This window comes from Falco cherrug, chromosome 3 (genome assembly GCF_023634085.1).
Source record: "Falco cherrug isolate bFalChe1 chromosome 3, bFalChe1.pri, whole genome shotgun sequence".
NCBI classification, from domain to species: Eukaryota; Metazoa; Chordata; class Aves; order Falconiformes; family Falconidae; genus Falco; species Falco cherrug.
The window spans coordinates 13,864,212-13,888,146 of record NC_073699.1 but is presented as its reverse complement, the minus strand read 5'-3'; the positions used below and the strand labels follow the sequence as shown (position 1 = coordinate 13,888,146).

General features: G+C 60.2%; 5 protein-coding genes across 5 annotated transcripts; all 5 read right to left on the bottom strand.

Moving 5' to 3' along the window:
• Positions 1 to 3,018: 3,018 nt before the first annotated feature.
• LOC129735700 (feather keratin-like) lies at positions 3,019 to 3,330 on the bottom strand. The gene has a single exon (XM_055705866.1). It carries the CDS (start codon positions 3,319 to 3,321, stop codon positions 3,019 to 3,021), a length of 303 nt encoding a protein of 100 aa, XP_055561841.1. The 5' UTR covers positions 3,322 to 3,330.
• Positions 3,331 to 7,558: 4,228 nt separating this feature from the next.
• Positions 7,559 to 7,870, bottom strand: LOC129735703 (feather keratin-like). Its single transcript, XM_055705869.1, has one exon. It carries the CDS (start codon positions 7,859 to 7,861, stop codon positions 7,559 to 7,561), a length of 303 nt encoding a protein of 100 aa, XP_055561844.1. The 5' UTR covers positions 7,862 to 7,870.
• Positions 7,871 to 12,098: 4,228 nt separating this feature from the next.
• On the bottom strand, positions 12,099 to 12,410 carry LOC129735690 (feather keratin-like). Its single transcript, XM_055705826.1, has one exon. The coding sequence runs from the start codon at positions 12,399 to 12,401 to the stop codon at positions 12,099 to 12,101; it is 303 nt and encodes a 100-aa protein (XP_055561801.1). The 5' UTR covers positions 12,402 to 12,410.
• Positions 12,411 to 16,638: 4,228 nt separating this feature from the next.
• Positions 16,639 to 16,941, bottom strand: LOC129735716 (feather keratin-like). Its single transcript, XM_055706015.1, has one exon. The coding sequence runs from the start codon at positions 16,939 to 16,941 to the stop codon at positions 16,639 to 16,641; it is 303 nt and encodes a 100-aa protein (XP_055561990.1).
• Positions 16,942 to 21,178: 4,237 nt separating this feature from the next.
• LOC129735712 (feather keratin-like) lies at positions 21,179 to 21,481 on the bottom strand. Its single transcript, XM_055705981.1, has one exon. It carries the CDS (start codon positions 21,479 to 21,481, stop codon positions 21,179 to 21,181), a length of 303 nt encoding a protein of 100 aa, XP_055561956.1.
• Positions 21,482 to 23,935: the final 2,454 nt, after the last annotated feature.

Here is a 23,935-nt window from a genome sequence, read left to right as displayed (position 1 = left end):
AGGAGGGGAGGCCATTTCTCTGCACAGTGTGAGACGGGCAGAAAGAGAATTTGGAGATTGCCGAGGGTGGTTGGACGTAAGCACGCTGCACGGCACAGCAGAGCGAGGCCCTGGTGGTGGTGGATGCATGCCGAAGGGTCGATGAATGGCAAGGCCTGCCCCAGTTGAGCCGGGATGAGCGTTTTGCAGGCTGTGTGTGGGGCGAGCCGTTGTTGTTGCTGAGGAAGAGGAAGGGAGTGGGAAGGTGTGCCTTGGGACTGGATGTACGGAAGTCCCTGGGTCCTGATGAGTCAGAGCCACGAATGCTGGGGGAGCTGGCTGATGTCCTTGGGAGGCCACTCTCAATTATCTTTTAAAGGTCATAGCTCCTGGGGGCAGTTGCGGGTGTCCAGAAGATTGCTCTTAGGCCTCCTGTCTTGCAGAAGGGCGGGAAGGAAGATGTGGGAGAGCAGAGGCTGGTGAGCCTGTCCTTGTTGCCAGGGGAGGTGATGGAGAAAATCCTCCGCGGAAGCGTTGCCAAGCTGCTGAAGGACAAGCAAGTGATGAGGAGCCGTCGGCATGGATTTACCAAGAGGGAATCGTGCTTGACTGACCTCCCTGTCTTCTGTGTTGGAGTGGCTAGCTTTGTGGACAAGGAGAGAGACGTGGGTGGTGTTCACTTCAGCTTTGTAGAAGAGTCTTTGACGCTGTCTCCCCTTGCGCGCTCACAGGCGCTGGGGGCAGCCGTGTTCAGCATCCTCGTCTGTGATCCGGGCAGTGGGATGGAGCGTCCCCACAGCAAGTTGGCAGGTGGTAACCCTCCTTTTCAGAAAGGTCAAGAGGAAGACCCAGGTTAACGACAGGTCGGTCAGCGTCACCTCCGTGCCTGGCGGGATCGTGGAGCAGATCCTCCTGGAAAGTATGCCAAGGCACCTGGAAAAGGGAGGCGTGACTGCTGACGGCCAACATGGCTTCACAGAGGGCAAAGCGTGCCTGACAAATGGGGTGGCCTTCTATGACAGGATTAAGGCATTGGTGGGTAAGGGAAGAGCGACTGGCGTCACGTCCCTGGACTTGTGCAGACCATTTGATACTGTCCCGCGCAAGATCCTTGTCTCTGAAATGGAGAGATGCGGACTTGGTGGGTGGACCGCTCGGTGTGTGATTGGCTGGATGGGTGCTCTCAATGAGTTGCAATGAAAGGCTCGATGTCCGAGTGGAGCCCAGTGATGAGTGGTGTCCCTCAGGGGTCCGTGCTGGGGCCAGTATGATTTAACATCTTTGTTAGGGCCACGGACAGTGGGCTGGAGTGTGCAGCCTCGGCAAGTTTGCGGATGACGCCAAGCTGAGTGTTGCGGTTGATGCTCTAGAGGGAAGGGATGCCATCCAGAGGGACCGTGGCAGGCTTGGGAGGTGGGCCCGTGCAAAGCTCATGGAGTGCCACGAGGCCAAGTGCCAGGGGCAATCCCAAAGATGGCTGCAGGCCGGGCGGTGAGTGCATTGAGAGCAGCCCTGCGGAGAAGGACTTGGGGGTATTGGTGAATGGAGAACTGAGTATGAGCCGGCAACGTTCGCGCGGAGCCCAGAAAGCCAGTCGTATGCCAGGTTGCGTCAAAAGCAGCGTGGCCGGCAGGTCGAGGGAGGTGATTCTCCCTCCCTACTCGGCTCTGGTGAGAGTGGAGTACTGCATTCGGCTCTGAAGGCCCCCAGCATAAGAAAGGCATGGACCTGCTCGAGCGGGTCCAGAGGAGGGCCACAAAGATGAGGAGGAGGTGCAGCACCTCCCCTTTGCAGACAGGCTGAGAGAGTTGGGATCGTTTAGCCGGGAGAAGAGGAGGCTTTGTGGAGACCTTGCAGCGGCCATGCGGTACTTTGAGGGGGCCCTCAGGAAAGGTGGGGAGGGCCTCTGGACCAGGGAGTGTAGTGATAAGACGACAGGTAACGGATTTAACCTGAGAGAGGGTAGCTTTAGGTTAGATATGAGAAAGAAATTCTTTCCCGTGAGGTCGGTGAGATGCTGGAAGAAGTTGCCTAGAGCAGCTGTGGCTGCCCCCTGCCTGGAGCTGTTCAAGGCCAGGCTGGATGGTGCTTTGAGCAAGCTGGTGTGGTGGAAGGTGTCCCTGCCCACGGCAGAGGGCTTGGAGCTAGATGATCTTGAAGGTCCCTTCCAACCCAACCCCTTTGACGACTCTATCCCCTCCCTGTTCTTACCTCGACCCACAAACCGTTTTGTTGTGTTCTCTCTCCCCTTTCCAGTTGAGGAGGGGGAGTGACAGAGCGGCTTGGCGGGCACCTGGCATCCAGCCAAAGTGAACCCAGCGCACAGGAGGAGCTTGCGTCAGAGGCATGGGTGGAAGTGCATTAGCGTGTCCAAGCCTTTGTTTGGGCAAGTGAAGGGCTTGTGTCACGGGCTGGAAGCCCACCGGCTTGCCAGCAGGTGGTGTTGCTGCGGCGATACTTCCTAAGAGAGGTCTTGTGGTCCTTGTCCACCCACCCCGATGGCCTGTTGAGTCCCGGTTCTGTGCCGGGTGAGGCTGGAAGAGCCTTAGAAGAAAGGAAGAGGAGGCACCTGAGGCTGGCATGCGGGAGAACTTTATTGAGGCAAAGGAGTGAAATGGCAGGAGCACCAAGGGGAAGGGAGCGGGTCTGAGGTGCAAGTAGGGCGGCCGTCAGCCGAGGGCTCCTTTCCTTGCAGTAGACTTTTCCAGAGCACCGAGGTCTTCCTGCCTTGCAGTGGGAGCAGCGCGGCGGAGGTGCCCCGGTGGTCTTTGGCTTGTGAGAAGGTGTTTGCAGCAGAGAGTACCGGATGTAGCTGTAGGGGCGATGCAAAGAAGACAGTGGGAGAAGAGGAGGAGGTAGGTAGCTCATGTTTCCAGGCACCGCGGGCTGGCCCCTTCGCTGCTTGCTTTGTGCCTTGAGGGGCGGAGGAGCCACGGACGGCGAGCCCATGTGGCAGCAGGAGCCTGAAGGTAGGTCCTCAATCCGTGACTTGGCTTCTAGCGTGTGGTTGGCTGGTATCAGGCGTGGTGTAAGGAGCCCTTAGCAGGGGTAGCAGGCTCTTCTGGCACCATAGCAGCCCAGGCCTCCGAAGCCATAGCCGAAGCCGCCGGAGGAGACGGGCACTCCCTGGGAGCTGAGGATGTTGCCCACGGCAGCCGATGAGGACGATCCGACGGCGGTGCTCTGGGGGAAGGAGCTGAGGATGGGTCCCGGCAGGGTGACCAGCACGGCGGGAGGCTGGATGACGACGCGGGATTCTTCGCACTGCCTGACGCAGGGCTCGTTGCAGCTGTTAGCCAGCGGGGTGGGTCCGCAGGGGCTGCAGAGGTTGTTGCAGGCCATGTCTGTGGTGTTGAGGGGCCCTGTAAGAGAGGGTGTTGAGGAAGCGGAGGGTGGTGGGGGCGCGAGGGGTGGCGTTACAGGAGGGCAGGGGAATGTGGAGGCACGGTGTGGGGCTGCGGGGAGCGCGGCGGTGGGGAGGCGTCGGCACTGCTGAGTCTGGAGGCAGCGCGTGCTGGAAGAGATGGGGCGGGTGCGGCAGGAGAAGGAGGGGAAGGGGCTTCAGGCTCACCTTGTTGACCGCGGAGGAGAAGGCACCAGGAGCAGCGTGTGAGAGAGAGAGGTGCTGGGCCAGCTTTTATGCTGGACCCTGAGGGGCGGGACAGCCTTTGCACAACGCGGTGTTTTGCAGCAAGAAGCTGTTGCGTGCCACAGCCTGGTGAGTAATGAGGAGGGGGGTGCGTTTTTCCCCCGCAGTTCTGCAATGTAGTGTCCTCCACTTGAGGACATGTCCACTTGGTCCTGGCGGCAGCTTTGAGGTGCAAATATTAGAGGCCAAAGGCTTGGTGTTGATGGCGCGTGTCAGGGCATGCAGAACATGTGACCGAAGCCTAGGAGGGGTGGGGTGTCGTCAGTGAGGTCATGCTGTGGCACTCGTGTGATGTGTTTTGTGGGTGCGCTGGGAAGGAGGGGCTCCTTTTCCTCGCAGCCCCGGAAGGTTGGTCTGGGCTTTCTGCTGTTGCGGGCAGGAGTGGCGGCCCCCTCAGTGGCATTTGCTCCGTGCCTGCCTTGCTGCCAGCTTGCTAAGCCTGCCTTGAGGCCTGGCCTTTGCCATTGAGCGTGCTCTGTGCGTGCCTTGGTGCCCGCCTTGCTTGTAAGGTTGTAGCTGGGAGAAAGGGGCCTGCGTGTCCCGGCTTGTGCCCCCTGGGGTCCGTCCCTGGGGGTGTCGGTGCGGGCAGAGGCAGAGGAGGCCTTTTTGGGAGAGCAGGCCGCCATCCCGGCAGCCCTGGCCGAGAGCTCGCCGGTCCTGTGACGTGGGGAGCCCTGCCTGGCTCCACCAGTGCTGGTGCTGCCCGTTCCGTAGCGAACCCCTTAGCTGTGGTGGCACGTTTGCAGCCTGGTGTCTGGCGTGCCACAGTGCTTGATGTGGGCCAGCTCACCAAGGCAGGTGAATTTCTGGAGAGCCCGTGAGTGTGGCGAGAGGCAGAGGTGGAGTGGGAGCGGCAGGCGGGGGAGGCTGGGGAGCCAGGGCCTTTGGGCTCTTTACTTGGGGTGAATGCCGAGGAGGGGAGGCCATTTCTCTGCACAGTGTGAGACGGGCAGAAAGAGAATTTGGAGATTGCCGAGGGTGGTTGGACGTAAGCACGCTGCACGGCACAGCAGAGCGAGGCCCTGGTGGTGGTGGATGCATGCCGAAGGGTCGATGAATGGCAAGGCCTGCCCCAGTTGAGCCGGGATGAGCGTTTTGCAGGCTGTGTGTGGGGCGAGCCGTTGTTGTTGCTGAGGAAGAGGAAGGGAGTGGGAAGGTGTGCCTTGGGACTGGATGTACGGAAGTCCCTGGGTCCTGATGAGTCAGAGCCACGAATGCTGGGGGAGCTGGCTGATGTCCTTGGGAGGCCACTCTCAATTATCTTTTAAAGGTCATAGCTCCTGGGGGCAGTTGCGGGTGTCCAGAAGATTGCTCTTAGGCCTCCTGTCTTGCAGAAGGGCGGGAAGGAAGATGTGGGAGAGCAGAGGCTGGTGAGCCTGTCCTTGTTGCCAGGGGAGGTGATGGAGAAAATCCTCCGCGGAAGCGTTGCCAAGCTGCTGAAGGACAAGCAAGTGATGAGGAGCCGTCGGCATGGATTTACCAAGAGGGAATCGTGCTTGACTGACCTCCCTGTCTTCTGTGTTGGAGTGGCTAGCTTTGTGGACAAGGAGAGAGACGTGGGTGGTGTTCACTTCAGCTTTGTAGAAGAGTCTTTGACGCTGTCTCCCCTTGCGCGCTCACAGGCGCTGGGGGCAGCCGTGTTCAGCATCCTCGTCTGTGATCCGGGCAGTGGGATGGAGCGTCCCCACAGCAAGTTGGCAGGTGGTAACCCTCCTTTTCAGAAAGGTCAAGAGGAAGACCCAGGTTAACGACAGGTCGGTCAGCGTCACCTCCGTGCCTGGCGGGATCGTGGAGCAGATCCTCCTGGAAAGTATGCCAAGGCACCTGGAAAAGGGAGGCGTGACTGCTGACGGCCAACATGGCTTCACAGAGGGCAAAGCGTGCCTGACAAATGGGGTGGCCTTCTATGACAGGATTAAGGCATTGGTGGGTAAGGGAAGAGCGACTGGCGTCACGTCCCTGGACTTGTGCAGAGCATTTGATACTGTCCCGCGCAAGATCCTTGTCTCTGAAATGGAGAGATGCGGACTTGGTGGGTGGACCGCTCGGTGTGTGATTGGCTGGATGGGTGCTCTCAATGAGTTGCAATGAAAGGCTCGATGTCCGAGTGGAGCCCAGTGATGAGTGGTGTCCCTCAGGGGTCCGTGCTGGGGCCAGTATGATTTAACATCTTTGTTAGGGCCACGGACAGTGGGCTGGAGTGTGCAGCCTCGGCAAGTTTGCGGATGACGCCAAGCTGAGTGTTGCGGTTGATGCTCTAGAGGGAAGGGATGCCATCCAGAGGGACCGTGGCAGGCTTGGGAGGTGGGCCCGTGCAAAGCTCATGGAGTGCCACGAGGCCAAGTGCCAGGGGCAATCCCAAAGATGGCTGCAGGCCGGGCGGTGAGTGCATTGAGAGCAGCCCTGCGGAGAAGGACTTGGGGGTATTGGTGAATGGAGAACTGAGTATGAGCCGGCAACGTTCGCGCGGAGCCCAGAAAGCCAGTCGTATGCCAGGTTGCGTCAAAAGCAGCGTGGCCGGCAGGTCGAGGGAGGTGATTCTCCCTCCCTACTCGGCTCTGGTGAGAGTGGAGTACTGCATTCGGCTCTGAAGGCCCCCAGCATAAGAAAGGCATGGACCTGCTCGAGCGGGTCCAGAGGAGGGCCACAAAGATGAGGAGGAGGTGCAGCACCTCCCCTTTGCAGACAGGCTGAGAGAGTTGGGATCGTTTAGCCGGGAGAAGAGGAGGCTTTGTGGAGACCTTGCAGCGGCCATGCGGTACTTTGAGGGGGCCCTCAGGAAAGGTGGGGAGGGCCTCTGGACCAGGGAGTGTAGTGATAAGACGACAGGTAACGGATTTAACCTGAGAGAGGGTAGCTTTAGGTTAGATATGAGAAAGAAATTCTTTCCCGTGAGGTCGGTGAGATGCTGGAAGAAGTTGCCTAGAGCAGCTGTGGCTGCCCCCTGCCTGGAGCTGTTCAAGGCCAGGCTGGATGGTGCTTTGAGCAAGCTGGTGTGGTGGAAGGTGTCCCTGCCCACGGCAGAGGGCTTGGAGCTAGATGATCTTGAAGGTCCCTTCCAACCCAACCCCTTTGACGACTCTATCCCCTCCCTGTTCTTACCTCGACCCACAAACCGTTTTGTTGTGTTCTCTCTCCCCTTTCCAGTTGAGGAGGGGGAGTGACAGAGCGGCTTGGCGGGCACCTGGCATCCAGCCAAAGTGAACCCAGCGCACAGGAGGAGCTTGCGTCAGAGGCATGGGTGGAAGTGCATTAGCGTGTCCAAGCCTTTGTTTGGGCAAGTGAAGGGCTTGTGTCACGGGCTGGAAGCCCACCGGCTTGCCAGCAGGTGGTGTTGCTGCGGCGATACTTCCTAAGAGAGGTCTTGTGGTCCTTGTCCACCCACCCCGATGGCCTGTTGAGTCCCGGTTCTGTGCCGGGTGAGGCTGGAAGAGCCTTAGAAGAAAGGAAGAGGAGGCACCTGAGGCTGGCATGCGGGAGAACTTTATTGAGGCAAAGGAGTGAAATGGCAGGAGCACCAAGGGGAAGGGAGCGGGTCTGAGGTGCAAGTAGGGCGGCCGTCAGCCGAGGGCTCCTTTCCTTGCAGTAGACTTTTCCAGAGCACCGAGGTCTTCCTGCCTTGCAGTGGGAGCAGCGCGGCGGAGGTGCCCCGGTGGTCTTTGGCTTGTGAGAAGGTGTTTGCAGCAGAGAGTACCGGATGTAGCTGTAGGGGCGATGCAAAGAAGACAGTGGGAGAAGAGGAGGAGGTAGGTAGCTCATGTTTCCAGGCACCGCGGGCTGGCCCCTTCGCTGCTTGCTTTGTGCCTTGAGGGGCGGAGGAGCCACGGACGGCGAGCCCATGTGGCAGCAGGAGCCTGAAGGTAGGTCCTCAATCCGTGACTTGGCTTCTAGCGTGTGGTTGGCTGGTATCAGGCGTGGTGTAAGGAGCCCTTAGCAGGGGTAGCAGGCTCTTCTGGCACCATAGCAGCCCAGGCCTCCGAAGCCATAGCCGAAGCCGCCGGAGGAGACGGGCACTCCCTGGGAGCTGAGGATGTTGCCCACGGCAGCCGATGAGGACGATCCGACGGCGGTGCTCTGGGGGAAGGAGCTGAGGATGGGTCCCGGCAGGGTGACCAGCACGGCGGGAGGCTGGATGACGACGCGGGATTCTTCGCACTGCCTGACGCAGGGCTCGTTGCAGCTGTTAGCCAGCGGGGTGGGTCCGCAGGGGCTGCAGAGGTTGTTGCAGGCCATGTCTGTGGTGTTGAGGGGCCCTGTAAGAGAGGGTGTTGAGGAAGCGGAGGGTGGTGGGGGCGCGAGGGGTGGCGTTACAGGAGGGCAGGGGAATGTGGAGGCACGGTGTGGGGCTGCGGGGAGCGCGGCGGTGGGGAGGCGTCGGCACTGCTGAGTCTGGAGGCAGCGCGTGCTGGAAGAGATGGGGCGGGTGCGGCAGGAGAAGGAGGGGAAGGGGCTTCAGGCTCACCTTGTTGACCGCGGAGGAGAAGGCACCAGGAGCAGCGTGTGAGAGAGAGAGGTGCTGGGCCAGCTTTTATGCTGGACCCTGAGGGGCGGGACAGCCTTTGCACAACGCGGTGTTTTGCAGCAAGAAGCTGTTGCGTGCCACAGCCTGGTGAGTAATGAGGAGGGGGGTGCGTTTTTCCCCCGCAGTTCTGCAATGTAGTGTCCTCCACTTGAGGACATGTCCACTTGGTCCTGGCGGCAGCTTTGAGGTGCAAATATTAGAGGCCAAAGGCTTGGTGTTGATGGCGCGTGTCAGGGCATGCAGAACATGTGACCGAAGCCTAGGAGGGGTGGGGTGTCGTCAGTGAGGTCATGCTGTGGCACTCGTGTGATGTGTTTTGTGGGTGCGCTGGGAAGGAGGGGCTCCTTTTCCTCGCAGCCCCGGAAGGTTGGTCTGGGCTTTCTGCTGTTGCGGGCAGGAGTGGCGGCCCCCTCAGTGGCATTTGCTCCGTGCCTGCCTTGCTGCCAGCTTGCTAAGCCTGCCTTGAGGCCTGGCCTTTGCCATTGAGCGTGCTCTGTGCGTGCCTTGGTGCCCGCCTTGCTTGTAAGGTTGTAGCTGGGAGAAAGGGGCCTGCGTGTCCCGGCTTGTGCCCCCTGGGGTCCGTCCCTGGGGGTGTCGGTGCGGGCAGAGGCAGAGGAGGCCTTTTTGGGAGAGCAGGCCGCCATCCCGGCAGCCCTGGCCGAGAGCTCGCCGGTCCTGTGACGTGGGGAGCCCTGCCTGGCTCCACCAGTGCTGGTGCTGCCCGTTCCGTAGCGAACCCCTTAGCTGTGGTGGCACGTTTGCAGCCTGGTGTCTGGCGTGCCACAGTGCTTGATGTGGGCCAGCTCACCAAGGCAGGTGAATTTCTGGAGAGCCCGTGAGTGTGGCGAGAGGCAGAGGTGGAGTGGGAGCGGCAGGCGGGGGAGGCTGGGGAGCCAGGGCCTTTGGGCTCTTTACTTGGGGTGAATGCCGAGGAGGGGAGGCCATTTCTCTGCACAGTGTGAGACGGGCAGAAAGAGAATTTGGAGATTGCCGAGGGTGGTTGGACGTAAGCACGCTGCACGGCACAGCAGAGCGAGGCCCTGGTGGTGGTGGATGCATGCCGAAGGGTCGATGAATGGCAAGGCCTGCCCCAGTTGAGCCGGGATGAGCGTTTTGCAGGCTGTGTGTGGGGCGAGCCGTTGTTGTTGCTGAGGAAGAGGAAGGGAGTGGGAAGGTGTGCCTTGGGACTGGATGTACGGAAGTCCCTGGGTCCTGATGAGTCAGAGCCACGAATGCTGGGGGAGCTGGCTGATGTCCTTGGGAGGCCACTCTCAATTATCTTTTAAAGGTCATAGCTCCTGGGGGCAGTTGCGGGTGTCCAGAAGATTGCTCTTAGGCCTCCTGTCTTGCAGAAGGGCGGGAAGGAAGATGTGGGAGAGCAGAGGCTGGTGAGCCTGTCCTTGTTGCCAGGGGAGGTGATGGAGAAAATCCTCCGCGGAAGCGTTGCCAAGCTGCTGAAGGACAAGCAAGTGATGAGGAGCCGTCGGCATGGATTTACCAAGAGGGAATCGTGCTTGACTGACCTCCCTGTCTTCTGTGTTGGAGTGGCTAGCTTTGTGGACAAGGAGAGAGACGTGGGTGGTGTTCACTTCAGCTTTGTAGAAGAGCCTTTGACGCTGTCTCCCCTTGCGCGCTCACAGGCGCTGGGGGCAGCCGTGTTCAGCATCCTCGTCTGTGATCCGGGCAGTGGGATGGAGCGTCCCCACAGCAAGTTGGCAGGTGGTAACCCTCCTTTTCAGAAAGGTCAAGAGGAAGACCCAGGTTAACGACAGGTCGGTCAGCGTCACCTCCGTGCCTGGCGGGATCGTGGAGCAGATCCTCCTGGAAAGTATGCCAAGGCACCTGGAAAAGGGAGGCGTGACTGCTGACGGCCAACATGGCTTCACAGAGGGCAAAGCGTGCCTGACAAATGGGGTGGCCTTCTATGACAGGATTAAGGCATTGGTGGGTAAGGGAAGAGCGACTGGCGTCACGTCCCTGGACTTGTGCAGAGCATTTGATACTGTCCCGCGCAAGATCCTTGTCTCTGAAATGGAGAGATGCGGACTTGGTGGGTGGACCGCTCGGTGTGTGATTGGCTGGATGGGTGCTCTCAATGAGTTGCAATGAAAGGCTCGATGTCCGAGTGGAGCCCAGTGATGAGTGGTGTCCCTCAGGGGTCCGTGCTGGGGCCAGTATGATTTAACATCTTTGTTAGGGCCACGGACAGTGGGCTGGAGTGTGCAGCCTCGGCAAGTTTGCGGATGACGCCAAGCTGAGTGTTGCGGTTGATGCTCTAGAGGGAAGGGATGCCATCCAGAGGGACCGTGGCAGGCTTGGGAGGTGGGCCCGTGCAAAGCTCATGGAGTGCCACGAGGCCAAGTGCCAGGGGCAATCCCAAAGATGGCTGCAGGCCGGGCGGTGAGTGCATTGAGAGCAGCCCTGCGGAGAAGGACTTGGGGGTATTGGTGAATGGAGAACTGAGTATGAGCCGGCAACGTTCGCGCGGAGCCCAGAAAGCCAGTCGTATGCCAGGTTGCGTCAAAAGCAGCGTGGCCGGCAGGTCGAGGGAGGTGATTCTCCCTCCCTACTCGGCTCTGGTGAGAGTGGAGTACTGCATTCGGCTCTGAAGGCCCCCAGCATAAGAAAGGCATGGACCTGCTCGAGCGGGTCCAGAGGAGGGCCACAAAGATGAGGAGGAGGTGCAGCACCTCCCCTTTGCAGACAGGCTGAGAGAGTTGGGATCGTTTAGCCGGGAGAAGAGGAGGCTTTGTGGAGACCTTGCAGCGGCCATGCGGTACTTTGAGGGGGCCCTCAGGAAAGGTGGGGAGGGCCTCTGGACCAGGGAGTGTAGTGATAAGACGACAGGTAACGGATTTAACCTGAGAGAGGGTAGCTTTAGGTTAGATATGAGAAAGAAATTCTTTCCCGTGAGGTCGGTGAGATGCTGGAAGAAGTTGCCTAGAGCAGCTGTGGCTGCCCCCTGCCTGGAGCTGTTCAAGGCCAGGCTGGATGGTGCTTTGAGCAAGCTGGTGTGGTGGAAGGTGTCCCTGCCCACGGCAGAGGGCTTGGAGCTAGATGATCTTGAAGGTCCCTTCCAACCCAACCCCTTTGACGACTCTATCCCCTCCCTGTTCTTACCTCGACCCACAAACCGTTTTGTTGTGTTCTCTCTCCCCTTTCCAGTTGAGGAGGGGGAGTGACAGAGCGGCTTGGCGGGCACCTGGCATCCAGCCAAAGTGAACCCAGCGCACAGGAGGAGCTTGCGTCAGAGGCATGGGTGGAAGTGCATTAGCGTGTCCAAGCCTTTGTTTGGGCAAGTGAAGGGCTTGTGTCACGGGCTGGAAGCCCACCGGCTTGCCAGCAGGTGGTGTTGCTGCGGCGATACTTCCTAAGAGAGGTCTTGTGGTCCTTGTCCACCCACCCCGATGGCCTGTTGAGTCCCGGTTCTGTGCCGGGTGAGGCTGGAAGAGCCTTAGAAGAAAGGAAGAGGAGGCACCTGAGGCTGGCATGCGGGAGAACTTTATTGAGGCAAAGGAGTGAAATGGCAGGAGCACCAAGGGGAAGGGAGCGGGTCTGAGGTGCAAGTAGGGCGGCCGTCAGCCGAGGGCTCCTTTCCTTGCAGTAGACTTTTCCAGAGCACCGAGGTCTTCCTGCCTTGCAGTGGGAGCAGCGCGGCGGAGGTGCCCCGGTGGTCTTTGGCTTGTGAGAAGGTGTTTGCAGCAGAGAGTACCGGATGTAGCTGTAGGGGCGATGCAAAGAAGACAGTGGGAGAAGAGGAGGAGGTAGGTAGCTCATGTTTCCAGGCACCGCGGGCTGGCCCCTTCGCTGCTTGCTTTGTGCCTTGAGGGGCGGAGGAGCCACGGACGGCGAGCCCATGTGGCAGCAGGAGCCTGAAGGTAGGTCCTCAATCCGTGACTTGGCTTCTAGCGTGTGGTTGGCTGGTATCAGGCGTGGTGTAAGGAGCCCTTAGCAGGGGTAGCAGGCTCTTCTGGCACCATAGCAGCCCAGGCCTCCGAAGCCATAGCCGAAGCCGCCGGAGGAGACGGGCACTCCCTGGGAGCTGAGGATGTTGCCCACGGCAGCCGATGAGGACGATCCGACGGCGGTGCTCTGGGGGAAGGAGCTGAGGATGGGTCCCGGCAGGGTGACCAGCACGGCGGGAGGCTGGATGACGACGCGGGATTCTTCGCACTGCCTGACGCAGGGCTCGTTGCAGCTGTTAGCCAGCGGGGTGGGTCCGCAGGGGCTGCAGAGGTTGTTGCAGGCCATGTCTGTGGTGTTGAGGGGCCCTGTAAGAGAGGGTGTTGAGGAAGCGGAGGGTGGTGGGGGCGCGAGGGGTGGCGTTACAGGAGGGCAGGGGAATGTGGAGGCACGGTGTGGGGCTGCGGGGAGCGCGGCGGTGGGGAGGCGTCGGCACTGCTGAGTCTGGAGGCAGCGCGTGCTGGAAGAGATGGGGTGGGTGCGGCAGGAGAAGGAGGGGAAGGGGCTTCAGGCTCACCTTGTTGACCGCGGAGGAGAAGGCACCAGGAGCAGCGTGTGAGAGAGAGAGGTGCTGGGCCAGCTTTTATGCTGGACCCTGAGGGGCGGGACAGCCTTTGCACAACGCGGTGTTTTGCAGCAAGAAGCTGTTGCGTGCCACAGCCTGGTGAGTAATGAGGGGGGGTGTGCGTTTTTCCCCCGCAGTTCTGCAATGTAGTGTCCTCCACTTGAGGACATGTCCACTTGGTCCTGGCGGCAGCTTTGAGGTGCAAATATTAGAGGCCAAAGGCTTGGTGTTGATGGCGCGTGTCAGGGCATGCAGAACATGTGACCGAAGCCTAGGAGGGGTGGGGTGTCGTCAGTGAGGTCATGCTGTGGCACTCGTGTGATGTGTTTTGTGGGTGCGCTGGGAAGGAGGGGCTCCTTTTCCTCGCAGCCCCGGAAGGTTGGTCTGGGCTTTCTGCTGTTGCGGGCAGGAGTGGCGGCCCCCTCAGTGGCATTTGCTCCGTGCCTGCCTTGCTGCCAGCTTGCTAAGCCTGCCTTGAGGCCTGGCCTTTGCCATTGAGCGTGCTCTGTGCGTGCCTTGGTGCCCGCCTTGCTTGTAAGGTTGTAGCTGGGAGAAAGGGGCCTGCGTGTCCCGGCTTGTGCCCCCTGGGGTCCGTCCCTGGGGGTGTCGGTGCGGGCAGAGGCAGAGGAGGCCTTTTTGGGAGAGCAGGCCGCCATCCCGGCAGCCCTGGCCGAGAGCTCGCCGGTCCTGTGACGTGGGGAGCCCTGCCTGGCTCCACCAGTGCTGGTGCTGCCCGTTCCGTAGCGAACCCCTTAGCTGTGGTGGCACGTTTGCAGCCTGGTGTCTGGCGTGCCACAGTGCTTGATGTGGGCCAGCTCACCAAGGCAGGTGAATTTCTGGAGAGCCCGTGAGTGTGGCGAGAGGCAGAGGTGGAGTGGGAGCGGCAGGCGGGGGAGGCTGGGGAGCCAGGGCCTTTGGGCTCTTTACTTGGGGTGAATGCCGAGGAGGGGAGGCCATTTCTCTGCACAGTGTGAGACGGGCAGAAAGAGAATTTGGAGATTGCCGAGGGTGGTTGGACGTAAGCACGCTGCACGGCACAGCAGAGCGAGGCCCTGGTGGTGGTGGATGCATGCCGAAGGGTCGATGAATGGCAAGGCCTGCCCCAGTTGAGCCGGGATGAGCGTTTTGCAGGCTGTGTGTGGGGCGAGCCGTTGTTGTTGCTGAGGAAGAGGAAGGGAGTGGGAAGGTGTGCCTTGGGACTGGATGTACGGAAGTCCCTGGGTCCTGATGAGTCAGAGCCACGAATGCTGGGGGAGCTGGCTGATGTCCTTGGGAGGCCACTCTCAATTATCTTTTAAAGGTCATAGCTCCTGGGGGCAGTTGCGGGTGTCCAGAAGATTGCTCTTAGGCCTCCTGTCTTGCAGAAGGGCGGGAAGGAAGATGTGGGAGAGCAGAGGCTGGTGAGCCTGTCCTTGTTGCCAGGGGAGGTGATGGAGAAAATCCTCCGCGGAAGCGTTGCCAAGCTGCTGAAGGACAAGCAAGTGATGAGGAGCCGTCGGCATGGATTTACCAAGAGGGAATCGTGCTTGACTGACCTCCCTGTCTTCTGTGTTGGAGTGGCTAGCTTTGTGGACAAGGAGAGAGACGTGGGTGGTGTTCACTTCAGCTTTGTAGAAGAGTCTTTGACGCTGTCTCCCCTTGCGCGCTCACAGGCGCTGGGGGCAGCCGTGTTCAGCATCCTCGTCTGTGATCCGGGCAGTGGGATGGAGCGTCCCCACAGCAAGTTGGCAGGTGGTAACCCTCCTTTTCAGAAAGGTCAAGAGGAAGACCCAGGTTAACGACAGGTCGGTCAGCGTCACCTCCGTGCCTGGCGGGATCGTGGAGCAGATCCTCCTGGAAAGTATGCCAAGGCACCTGGAAAAGGGAGGCGTGACTGCTGACGGCCAACATGGCTTCACAGAGGGCAAAGCGTGCCTGACAAATGGGGTGGCCTTCTATGACAGGATTAAGGCATTGGTGGGTAAGGGAAGAGCGACTGGCGTCACGTCCCTGGACTTGTGCAGAGCATTTGATACTGTCCCGCGCAAGATCCTTGTCTCTGAAATGGAGAGATGCGGACTTGGTGGGTGGACCGCTCGGTGTGTGATTGGCTGGATGGGTGCTCTCAATGAGTTGCAATGAAAGGCTCGATGTCCGAGTGGAGCCCAGTGATGAGTGGTGTCCCTCAGGGGTCCGTGCTGGGGCCAGTATGATTTAACATCTTTGTTAGGGCCACGGACAGTGGGCTGGAGTGTGCAGCCTCGGCAAGTTTGCGGATGACGCCAAGCTGAGTGTTGCGGTTGATGCTCTAGAGGGAAGGGATGCCATCCAGAGGGACCGTGGCAGGCTTGGGAGGTGGGCCCGTGCAAAGCTCATGGAGTGCCACGAGGCCAAGTGCCAGGGGCAATCCCAAAGATGGCTGCAGGCCGGGCGGTGAGTGCATTGAGAGCAGCCCTGCGGAGAAGGACTTGGGGGTATTGGTGAATGGAGAACTGAGTATGAGCCGGCAACGTTCGCGCGGAGCCCAGAAAGCCAGTCGTATGCCAGGTTGCGTCAAAAGCAGCGTGGCCGGCAGGTCGAGGGAGGTGATTCTCCCTCCCTACTCGGCTCTGGTGAGAGTGGAGTACTGCATTCGGCTCTGAAGGCCCCCAGCATAAGAAAGGCATGGACCTGCTCGAGCGGGTCCAGAGGAGGGCCACAAAGATGAGGAGGAGGTGCAGCACCTCCCCTTTGCAGACAGGCTGAGAGAGTTGGGATCGTTTAGCCGGGAGAAGAGGAGGCTTTGTGGAGACCTTGCAGCGGCCATGCGGTACTTTGAGGGGGCCCTCAGGAAAGGTGGGGAGGGCCTCTGGACCAGGGAGTGTAGTGATAAGACGACAGGTAACGGATTTAACCTGAGAGAGGGTAGCTTTAGGTTAGATATGAGAAAGAAATTCTTTCCCGTGAGGTCGGTGAGATGCTGGAAGAAGTTGCCTAGAGCAGCTGTGGCTGCCCCCTGCCTGGAGCTGTTCAAGGCCAGGCTGGATGGTGCTTTGAGCAAGCTGGTGTGGTGGAAGGTGTCCCTGCCCACGGCAGAGGGCTTGGAGCTAGATGATCTTGAAGGTCCCTTCCAACCCAACCCCTTTGACGACTCTATCCCCTCCCTGTTCTTACCTCGACCCACAAACCGTTTTGTTGTGTTCTCTCTCCCCTTTCCAGTTGAGGAGGGGGAGTGACAGAGCGGCTTGGCGGGCACCTGGCATCCAGCCAAAGTGAACCCAGCGCACAGGAGGAGCTTGCGTCAGAGGCATGGGTGGAAGTGCATTAGCGTGTCCAAGCCTTTGTTTGGGCAAGTGAAGGGCTTGTGTCACGGGCTGGAAGCCCACCGGCTTGCCAGCAGGTGGTGTTGCTGCGGCGATACTTCCTAAGAGAGGTCTTGTGGTCCTTGTCCACCCACCCCGATGGCCTGTTGAGTCCCGGTTCTGTGCCGGGTGAGGCTGGAAGAGCCTTAGAAGAAAGGAAGAGGAGGCACCTGAGGCTGGCATGCGGGAGAACTTTATTGAGGCAAAGGAGTGAAATGGCAGGAGCACCAAGGGGAAGGGAGCGGGTCTGAGGTGCAAGTAGGGCGGCCGTCAGCCGAGGGCTCCTTTCCTTGCAGTAGACTTTTCCAGAGCACCGAGGTCTTCCTGCCTTGCAGTGGGAGCAGCGCGGCGGAGGTGCCCCGGTGGTCTTTGGCTTGTGAGAAGGTGTTTGCAGCAGAGAGTACCGGATGTAGCTGTAGGGGCGATGCAAAGAAGACAGTGGGAGAAGAGGAGGAGGTAGGTAGCTCATGTTTCCAGGCACCGCGGGCTGGCCCCTTCGCTGCTTGCTTTGTGCCTTGAGGGGCGGAGGAGCCACGGACGGCGAGCCCATGTGGCAGCAGGAGCCTGAAGGTAGGTCCTCAATCCGTGACTTGGCTTCTAGCGTGTGGTTGGCTGGTATCAGGCGTGGTGTAAGGAGCCCTTAGCAGGGGTAGCAGGCTCTTCTGGCACCATAGCAGCCCAGGCCTCCGAAGCCATAGCCGAAGCCGCCGGAGGAGACGGGCACTCCCTGGGAGCTGAGGATGTTGCCCACGGCAGCCGATGAGGACGATCCGACGGCGGTGCTCTGGGGGAAGGAGCTGAGGATGGGTCCCGGCAGGGTGACCAGCACGGCGGGAGGCTGGATGACGACGTGGGATTCTTCGCACTGCCTGACGCAGGGCTCGTTGCAGCTGTTAGCCAGCGGGGTGGGTCCGCAGGGGCTGCAGAGGTTGTTGCAGGCCATGTCTGTGGTGTTGAGGGGCCCTGTAAGAGAGGGTGTTGAGGAAGCGGAGGGTGGTGGGGGCGCGAGGGGTGGCGTTACAGGAGGGCAGGGGAATGTGGAGGCACGGTGTGGGGCTGCGGGGAGCGCGGCGGTGGGGAGGCGTCGGCACTGCTGAGTCTGGAGGCAGCGCGTGCTGGAAGAGATGGGGCGGGTGCGGCAGGAGAAGGAGGGGAAGGGGCTTCAGGCTCACCTTGTTGACCGCGGAGGAGAAGGCACCAGGAGCAGCGTGTGAGAGAGAGAGGTGCTGGGCCAGCTTTTATGCTGGACCCTGAGGGGCGGGACAGCCTTTGCACAACGCGGTGTTTTGCAGCAAGAAGCTGTTGCGTGCCACAGCCTGGTGAGTAATGAGGAGGGGTGTGCGTTTTTCCCCCGCAGTTCTGCAATGTAGTGTCCTCCACTTGAGGACATGTCCACTTGGTCCTGGCGGCAGCTTTGAGGTGCAAATATTAGAGGCCAAAGGCTTGGTGTTGATGGCGCGTGTCAGGGCATGCAGAACATGTGACCGAAGCCTAGGAGGGGTGGGGTGTCGTCAGTGAGGTCATGCTGTGGCACTCGTGTGATGTGTTTTGTGGGTGCGCTGGGAAGGAGGGGCTCCTTTTCCTCACAGCCCCGGAAGGTTGGTCTGGGCTTTCTGCTGTTGCGGGCAGGAGTGGCGGCCCCCTCAGTGGCATTTGCTCCGTGCCTGCCTTGCTGCCAGCTTGCTAAGCCTGCCTTGAGGCCTGGCCTTTGCCATTGAGCGTGCTCTGTGCGTGCCTTGGTGCCCGCCTTGCTTGTAAGGTTGTAGCTGGGAGAAAGGGGCCTGCGTGTCCGGGCTTGTGCCCCCTGGGGTCCGTCCCTGGGGGTGTCGGTGCGGGCAGAGGCAGAGGAGGCCTTTTTGGGAGAGCAGGCCGCCATCCCGGCAGCCCTGGCCGAGAGCTCGCCGGTCCTGTGACGTGGGGAGCCCTGCCTGGCTCCACCAGTGCTGGTGCTGCCCGTTCCGTAGCGAACCCCTTAGCTGTGGTGGCACGTTTGCAGCCTGGTGTCTGGCGTGCCACAGTGCTTGATGTGGGCCAGCTCACCAAGGCAGGTGAATTTCTGGAGAGCCCGTGAGTGTGGCGAGAGGCAGAGGTGGAGTGGGAGCGGCAGGCGGGGGAGGCTGGGGAGCCAGGGCCTTTGGGCTCTTTACTTGGGGTGAATGCCGAGGAGGGGAGGCCATTTCTCTGCACAGTGTGAGACGGGCAGAAAGAGAATTTGGAGATTGCCGAGGGTGGTTGGACGTAAGCACGCTGCACGGCACAGCAGAGCGAGGCCCTGGTGGTGGTGGATGCATGCCGAAGGGTCGATGAATGGCAAGGCCTGCCCCAGTTGAGCCGGGATGAGCGTTTTGCAGGCTGTGTGTGGGGCGAGCCGTTGTTGTTGCTGAGGAAGAGGAAGGGAGTGGGAAGGTGTGCCTTGGGACTGGATGTACGGAAGTCCCTGGGTCCTGATGAGTCAGAGCCACGAATGCTGGGGGAGCTGGCTGATGTCCTTGGGAGGCCACTCTCAATTATCTTTTAAAGGTCATAGCTCCTGGGGGCAGTTGCGGGTGTCCAGAAGATTGCTCTTAGGCCTCCTGTCTTGCAGAAGGGCGGGAAGGAAGATGTGGGAGAGCAGAGGCTGGTGAGCCTGTCCTTGTTGCCAGGGGAGGTGATGGAGAAAATCCTCCGCGGAAGCGTTGCCAAGCTGCTGAAGGACAAGCAAGTGATGAGGAGCCGTCGGCATGGATTTACCAAGAGGGAATCGTGCTTGACTGACCTCCCTGTCTTCTGTGTTGGAGTGGCTAGCTTTGTGGACAAGGAGAGAGACGTGGGTGGTGTTCACTTCAGCTTTGTAGAAGAGTCTTTGACGCTGTCTCCCCTTGCGCGCTCACAGGCGCTGGGGGCAGCCGTGTTCAGCATCCTCGTCTGTGATCCGGGCAGTGGGATGGAGCGTCCCCACAGCAAGTTGGCAGGTGGTAACCCTCCTTTTCAGAAAGGTCAAGAGGAAGACCCAGGTTAACGACAGGTCGGTCAGCGTCACCTCCGTGCCTGGCGGGATCGTGGAGCAGATCCTCCTGGAAAGTATGCCAAGGCACCTGGAAAAGGGAGGCGTGACTGCTGACGGCCAACATGGCTTCACAGAGGGCAAAGCGTGCCTGACAAATGGGGTGGCCTTCTATGACAGGATTAAGGCATTGGTGGGTAAGGGAAGAGCGACTGGCGTCACGTCCCTGGACTTGTGCAGAGCATTTGATACTGTCCCGCGCAAGATCCTTGTCTCTGAAATGGAGAGATGCGGACTTGGTGGGTGGACCGCTCGGTGTGTGATTGGCTGGATGGGTGCTCTCAATGAGTTGCAATGAAAGGCTCGATGTCCGAGTGGAGCCCAGTGATGAGTGGTGTCCCTCAGGGGTCCGTGCTGGGGCCAGTATGATTTAACATCTTTGTTAGGGCCACGGACAGTGGGCTGGAGTGTGCAGCCTCGGCAAGTTTGCGGATGACGCCAAGCTGAGTGTTGCGGTTGATGCTCTAGAGGGAAGGGATGCCATCCAGAGGGACCGTGGCAGGCTTGGGAGGTGGGCCCGTGCAAAGCTCATGGAGTGCCACGAGGCCAAGTGCCAGGGGCAATCCCAAAGATGGCTGCAGGCCGGGCGGTGAGTGCATTGAGAGCAGCCCTGCGGAGAAGGACTTGGGGGTATTGGTGAATGGAGAACTGAGTATGAGCCGGCAACGTTCGCGCGGAGCCCAGAAAGCCAGTCGTATGCCAGGTTGCGTCAAAAGCAGCGTGGCCGGCAGGTCGAGGGAGGTGATTCTCCCTCCCTACTCGGCTCTGGTGAGAGTGGAGTACTGCATTCGGCTCTGAAGGCCCCCAGCATAAGAAAGGCATGGACCTGCTCGAGCGGGTCCAGAGGAGGGCCACAAAGATGAGGAGGAGGTGCAGCACCTCCCCTTTGCAGACAGGCTGAGAGAGTTGGGATCGTTTAGCCGGGAGAAGAGGAGGCTTTGTGGAGACCTTGCAGCGGCCATGCGGTACTTTGAGGGGGCCCTCAGGAAAGGTGGGGAGGGCCTCTGGACCAGGGAGTGTAGTGATAAGACGACAGGTAACGGATTTAACCTGAGAGAGGGTAGCTTTAGGTTAGATATGAGAAAGAAATTCTTTCCCGTGAGGTCGGTGAGATGCTGGAAGAAGTTGCCTAGAGCAGCTGTGGCTGCCCCCTGCCTGGAGCTGTTCAAGGCCAGGCTGGATGGTGCTTTGAGCAAGCTGGTGTGGTGGAAGGTGTCCCTGCCCACGGCAGAGGGCTTGGAGCTAGATGATCTTGAAGGTCCCTTCCAACCCAACCCCTTTGACGACTCTATCCCCTCCCTGTTCTTACCTCGACCCACAAACCGTTTTGTTGTGTTCTCTCTCCCCTTTCCAGTTGAGGAGGGGGAGTGACAGAGCGGCTTGGCGGGCACCTGGCATCCAGCCAAAGTGAACCCAGCGCACAGGAGGAGCTTGCGTCAGAGGCATGGGTGGAAGTGCATTAGCGTGTCCAAGCCTTTGTTTGGGCAAGTGAAGGGCTTGTGTCACGGGCTGGAAGCCCACCGGCTTGCCAGCAGGTGGTGTTGCTGCGGCGATACTTCCTAAGAGAGGTCTTGTGGTCCTTGTCCACCCACCCCGATGGCCTGTTGAGTCCCGGTTCTGTGCCGGGTGAGGCTGGAAGAGCCTTAGAAGAAAGGAAGAGGAGGCACCTGAGGCTGGCATGCGGGAGAACTTTATTGAGGCAAAGGAGTGAAATGGCAGGAGCACCAAGGGGAAGGGAGCGGGTCTGAGGTGCAAGTAGGGCGGCCGTCAGCCGAGGGCTCCTTTCCTTGCAGTAGACTTTTCCAGAGCACCGAGGTCTTCCTGCCTTGCAGTGGGAGCAGCGCGGCGGAGGTGCCCCGGTGGTCTTTGGCTTGTGAGAAGGTGTTTGCAGCAGAGAGTACCGGATGTAGCTGTAGGGGCGATGCAAAGAAGACAGTGGGAGAAGAGGAGGAGGTAGGTAGCTCATGTTTCCAGGCACCGCGGGCTGGCCCCTTCGCTGCTTGCTTTGTGCCTTGAGGGGCGGAGGAGCCACGGACGGCGAGCCCATGTGGCAGCAGGAGCCTGAAGGTAGGTCCTCAATCCGTGACTTGGCTTCTAGCGTGTGGTTGGCTGGTATCAGGCGTGGTGTAAGGAGCCCTTAGCAGGGGTAGCAGGCTCTTCTGGCACCATAGCAGCCCAGGCCTCCGAAGCCATAGCCGAAGCCGCCGGAGGAGACGGGCACTCCCTGGGAGCTGAGGATGTTGCCCACGGCAGCCGATGAGGACGATCCGACGGCGGTGCTCTGGGGGAAGGAGCTGAGGATGGGTCCCGGCAGGGTGACCAGCACGGCGGGAGGCTGGATGACGACGTGGGATTCTTCGCACTGCCTGACGCAGGGCTCGTTGCAGCTGTTAGCCAGCGGGGTGGGTCCGCAGGGGCTGCAGAGGTTGTTGCAGGCCATGTCTGTGGTGTTGAGGGGCCCTGTAAGAGAGGGTGTTGAGGAAGCGGAGGGTGGTGGGGGCGCGAGGGGTGGCGTTACAGGAGGGCAGGGGAATGTGGAGGCACGGTGTGGGGCTGCGGGGAGCGCGGCGGTGGGGAGGCGTCGGCACTGCTGAGTCTGGAGGCAGCGCGTGCTGGAAGAGATGGGGCGGGTGCGGCAGGAGAAGGAGGGGAAGGGGCTTCAGGCTCACCTTGTTGACCGCGGAGGAGAAGGCACCAGGAGCAGCGTGTGAGAGAGAGAGGTGCTGGGCCAGCTTTTATGCTGGACCCTGAGGGGCGGGACAGCCTTTGCACAACGCGGTGTTTTGCAGCAAGAAGCTGTTGCGTGCCACAGCCTGGTGAGTAATGAGGAGGGGTGTGCGTTTTTCCCCCGCAGTTCTGCAATGTAGTGTCCTCCACTTGAGGACATGTCCACTTGGTCCTGGCGGCAGCTTTGAGGTGCAAATATTAGAGGCCAAAGGCTTGGTGTTGATGGCGCGTGTCAGGGCATGCAGAACATGTGACCGAAGCCTAGGAGGGGTGGGGTGTCGTCAGTGAGGTCATGCTGTGGCACTCGTGTGATGTGTTTTGTGGGTGCGCTGGGAAGGAGGGGCTCCTTTTCCTCACAGCCCCGGAAGGTTGGTCTGGGCTTTCTGCTGTTGCGGGCAGGAGTGGCGGCCCCCTCAGTGGCATTTGCTCCGTGCCTGCCTTGCTGCCAGCTTGCTAAGCCTGCCTTGAGGCCTGGCCTTTGCCATTGAGCGTGCTCTGTGCGTGCCTTGGTGCCCGCCTTGCTTGTAAGGTTGTAGCTGGGAGAAAGGGGCCTGCGTGTCCGGGCTTGTGCCCCCTGGGGTCCGTCCCTGGGGGTGTCGGTGCGGGCAGAGGCAGAGGAGGCCTTTTTGGGAGAGCAGGCCGCCATCCCGGCAGCCCTGGCCGAGAGCTCGCCGGTCCTGTGACGTGGGGAGCCCTGCCTGGCTCCACCAGTGCTGGTGCTGCCCGTTCCGTAGCGAACCCCTTAGCTGTGGTGGCACGTTTGCAGCCTGGTGTCTGGCGTGCCACAGTGCTTGATGTGGGCCAGCTCACCAAGGCAGGTGAATTTCTGGAGAGCCCGTGAGTGTGGCGAGAGGCAGAGGTGGAGTGGGAGCGGCAGGCGGGGGAGGCTGGGGAGCCAGGGCCTTTGGGCTCTTTACTTGGGGTGAATGCCGAGGAGGGGAGGCCATTTCTCTGCACAGTGTGAGACGGGCAGAAAGAGAATTTGGAGATTGCCGAGGGTGGTTGGACGTAAGCACGCTGCACGGCACAGCAGAGCGAGGCCCTGGTGGTGGTGGATGCATGCCGAAGGGTCGATGAATGGCAAGGCCTGCCCCAGTTGAGCCGGGATGAGCGTTTTGCAGGCTGTGTGTGGGGCGAGCCGTTGTTGTTGCTGAGGAAGAGGAAGGGAGTGGGAAGGTGTGCCTTGGGACTGGATGTACGGAAGTCCCTGGGTCCTGATGAGTCAGAGCCACGAATGCTGGGGGAGCTGGCTGATGTCCTTGGGAGGCCACTCTCAATTATCTTTTAAAGGTCATAGCTCCTGGGGGCAGTTGCGGGTGTCCAGAAGATTGCTCTTAGGCCTCCTGTCTTGCAGAAGGGCGGGAAGGAAGATGTGGGAGAGCAGAGGCTGGTGAGCCTGTCCTTGTTGCCAGGGGAGGTGATGGAGAAAATCCTCCGCGGAAGCGTTGCCAAGCTGCTGAAGGACAAGCAAGTGATGAGGAGCCGTCGGCATGGATTTACCAAGAGGGAATCGTGCTTGACTGACCTCCCTGTCTTCTGTGTTGGAGTGGCTAGCTTTGTGGACAAGGAGAGAGACGTGGGTGGTGTTCACTTCAGCTTTGTAGAAGAGTCTTTGACGCTGTCTCCCCTTGCGCGCTCACAGGCGCTGGGGGCAGCCGTGTTCAGCATCCTCGTCTGTGATCCGGGCAGTGGGATGGAGCGTCCCCACAGCAAGTTGGCAGGTGGTAACCCTCCTTTTCAGAAAGGTCAAGAGGAAGACCCAGGTTAACGACAGGTCGGTCAGCGTCACCTCCGTGCCTGGCGGGATCGTGGAGCAGATCCTCCTGGAAAGTATGCCAAGGCACCTGGAAAAGGGAGGCGTGACTGCTGACGGCCAACATGGCTTCACAGAGGGCAAAGCGTGCCTGACAAATGGGGTGGCCTTCTATGACAGGATTAAGGCATTGGTGGGTAAGGGAAGAGCGACTGGCGTCACGTCCCTGGACTTGTGCAGAGCATTTGATACTGTCCCGCGCAAGATCCTTGTCTCTGAAATGGAGAGATGCGGACTTGGTGGGTGGACCGCTCGGTGTGTGATTGGCTGGATGGGTGCTCTCAATGAGTTGCAATGAAAGGCTCGATGTCCGAGTGGAGCCCAGTGATGAGTGGTGTCCCTCAGGGGTCCGTG

Coding starts and splice junctions, on each gene's coding strand:
- LOC129735700 (XM_055705866.1), bottom strand. CDS start 3,321: ATGGCCTGCAACAACCTCTGCAGCCCCTGCGGACCCACCCCGCTGGCT.
- LOC129735703 (XM_055705869.1), bottom strand. CDS start 7,861: ATGGCCTGCAACAACCTCTGCAGCCCCTGCGGACCCACCCCGCTGGCT.
- LOC129735690 (XM_055705826.1), bottom strand. CDS start 12,401: ATGGCCTGCAACAACCTCTGCAGCCCCTGCGGACCCACCCCGCTGGCT.
- LOC129735716 (XM_055706015.1), bottom strand. CDS start 16,941: ATGGCCTGCAACAACCTCTGCAGCCCCTGCGGACCCACCCCGCTGGCT.
- LOC129735712 (XM_055705981.1), bottom strand. CDS start 21,481: ATGGCCTGCAACAACCTCTGCAGCCCCTGCGGACCCACCCCGCTGGCT.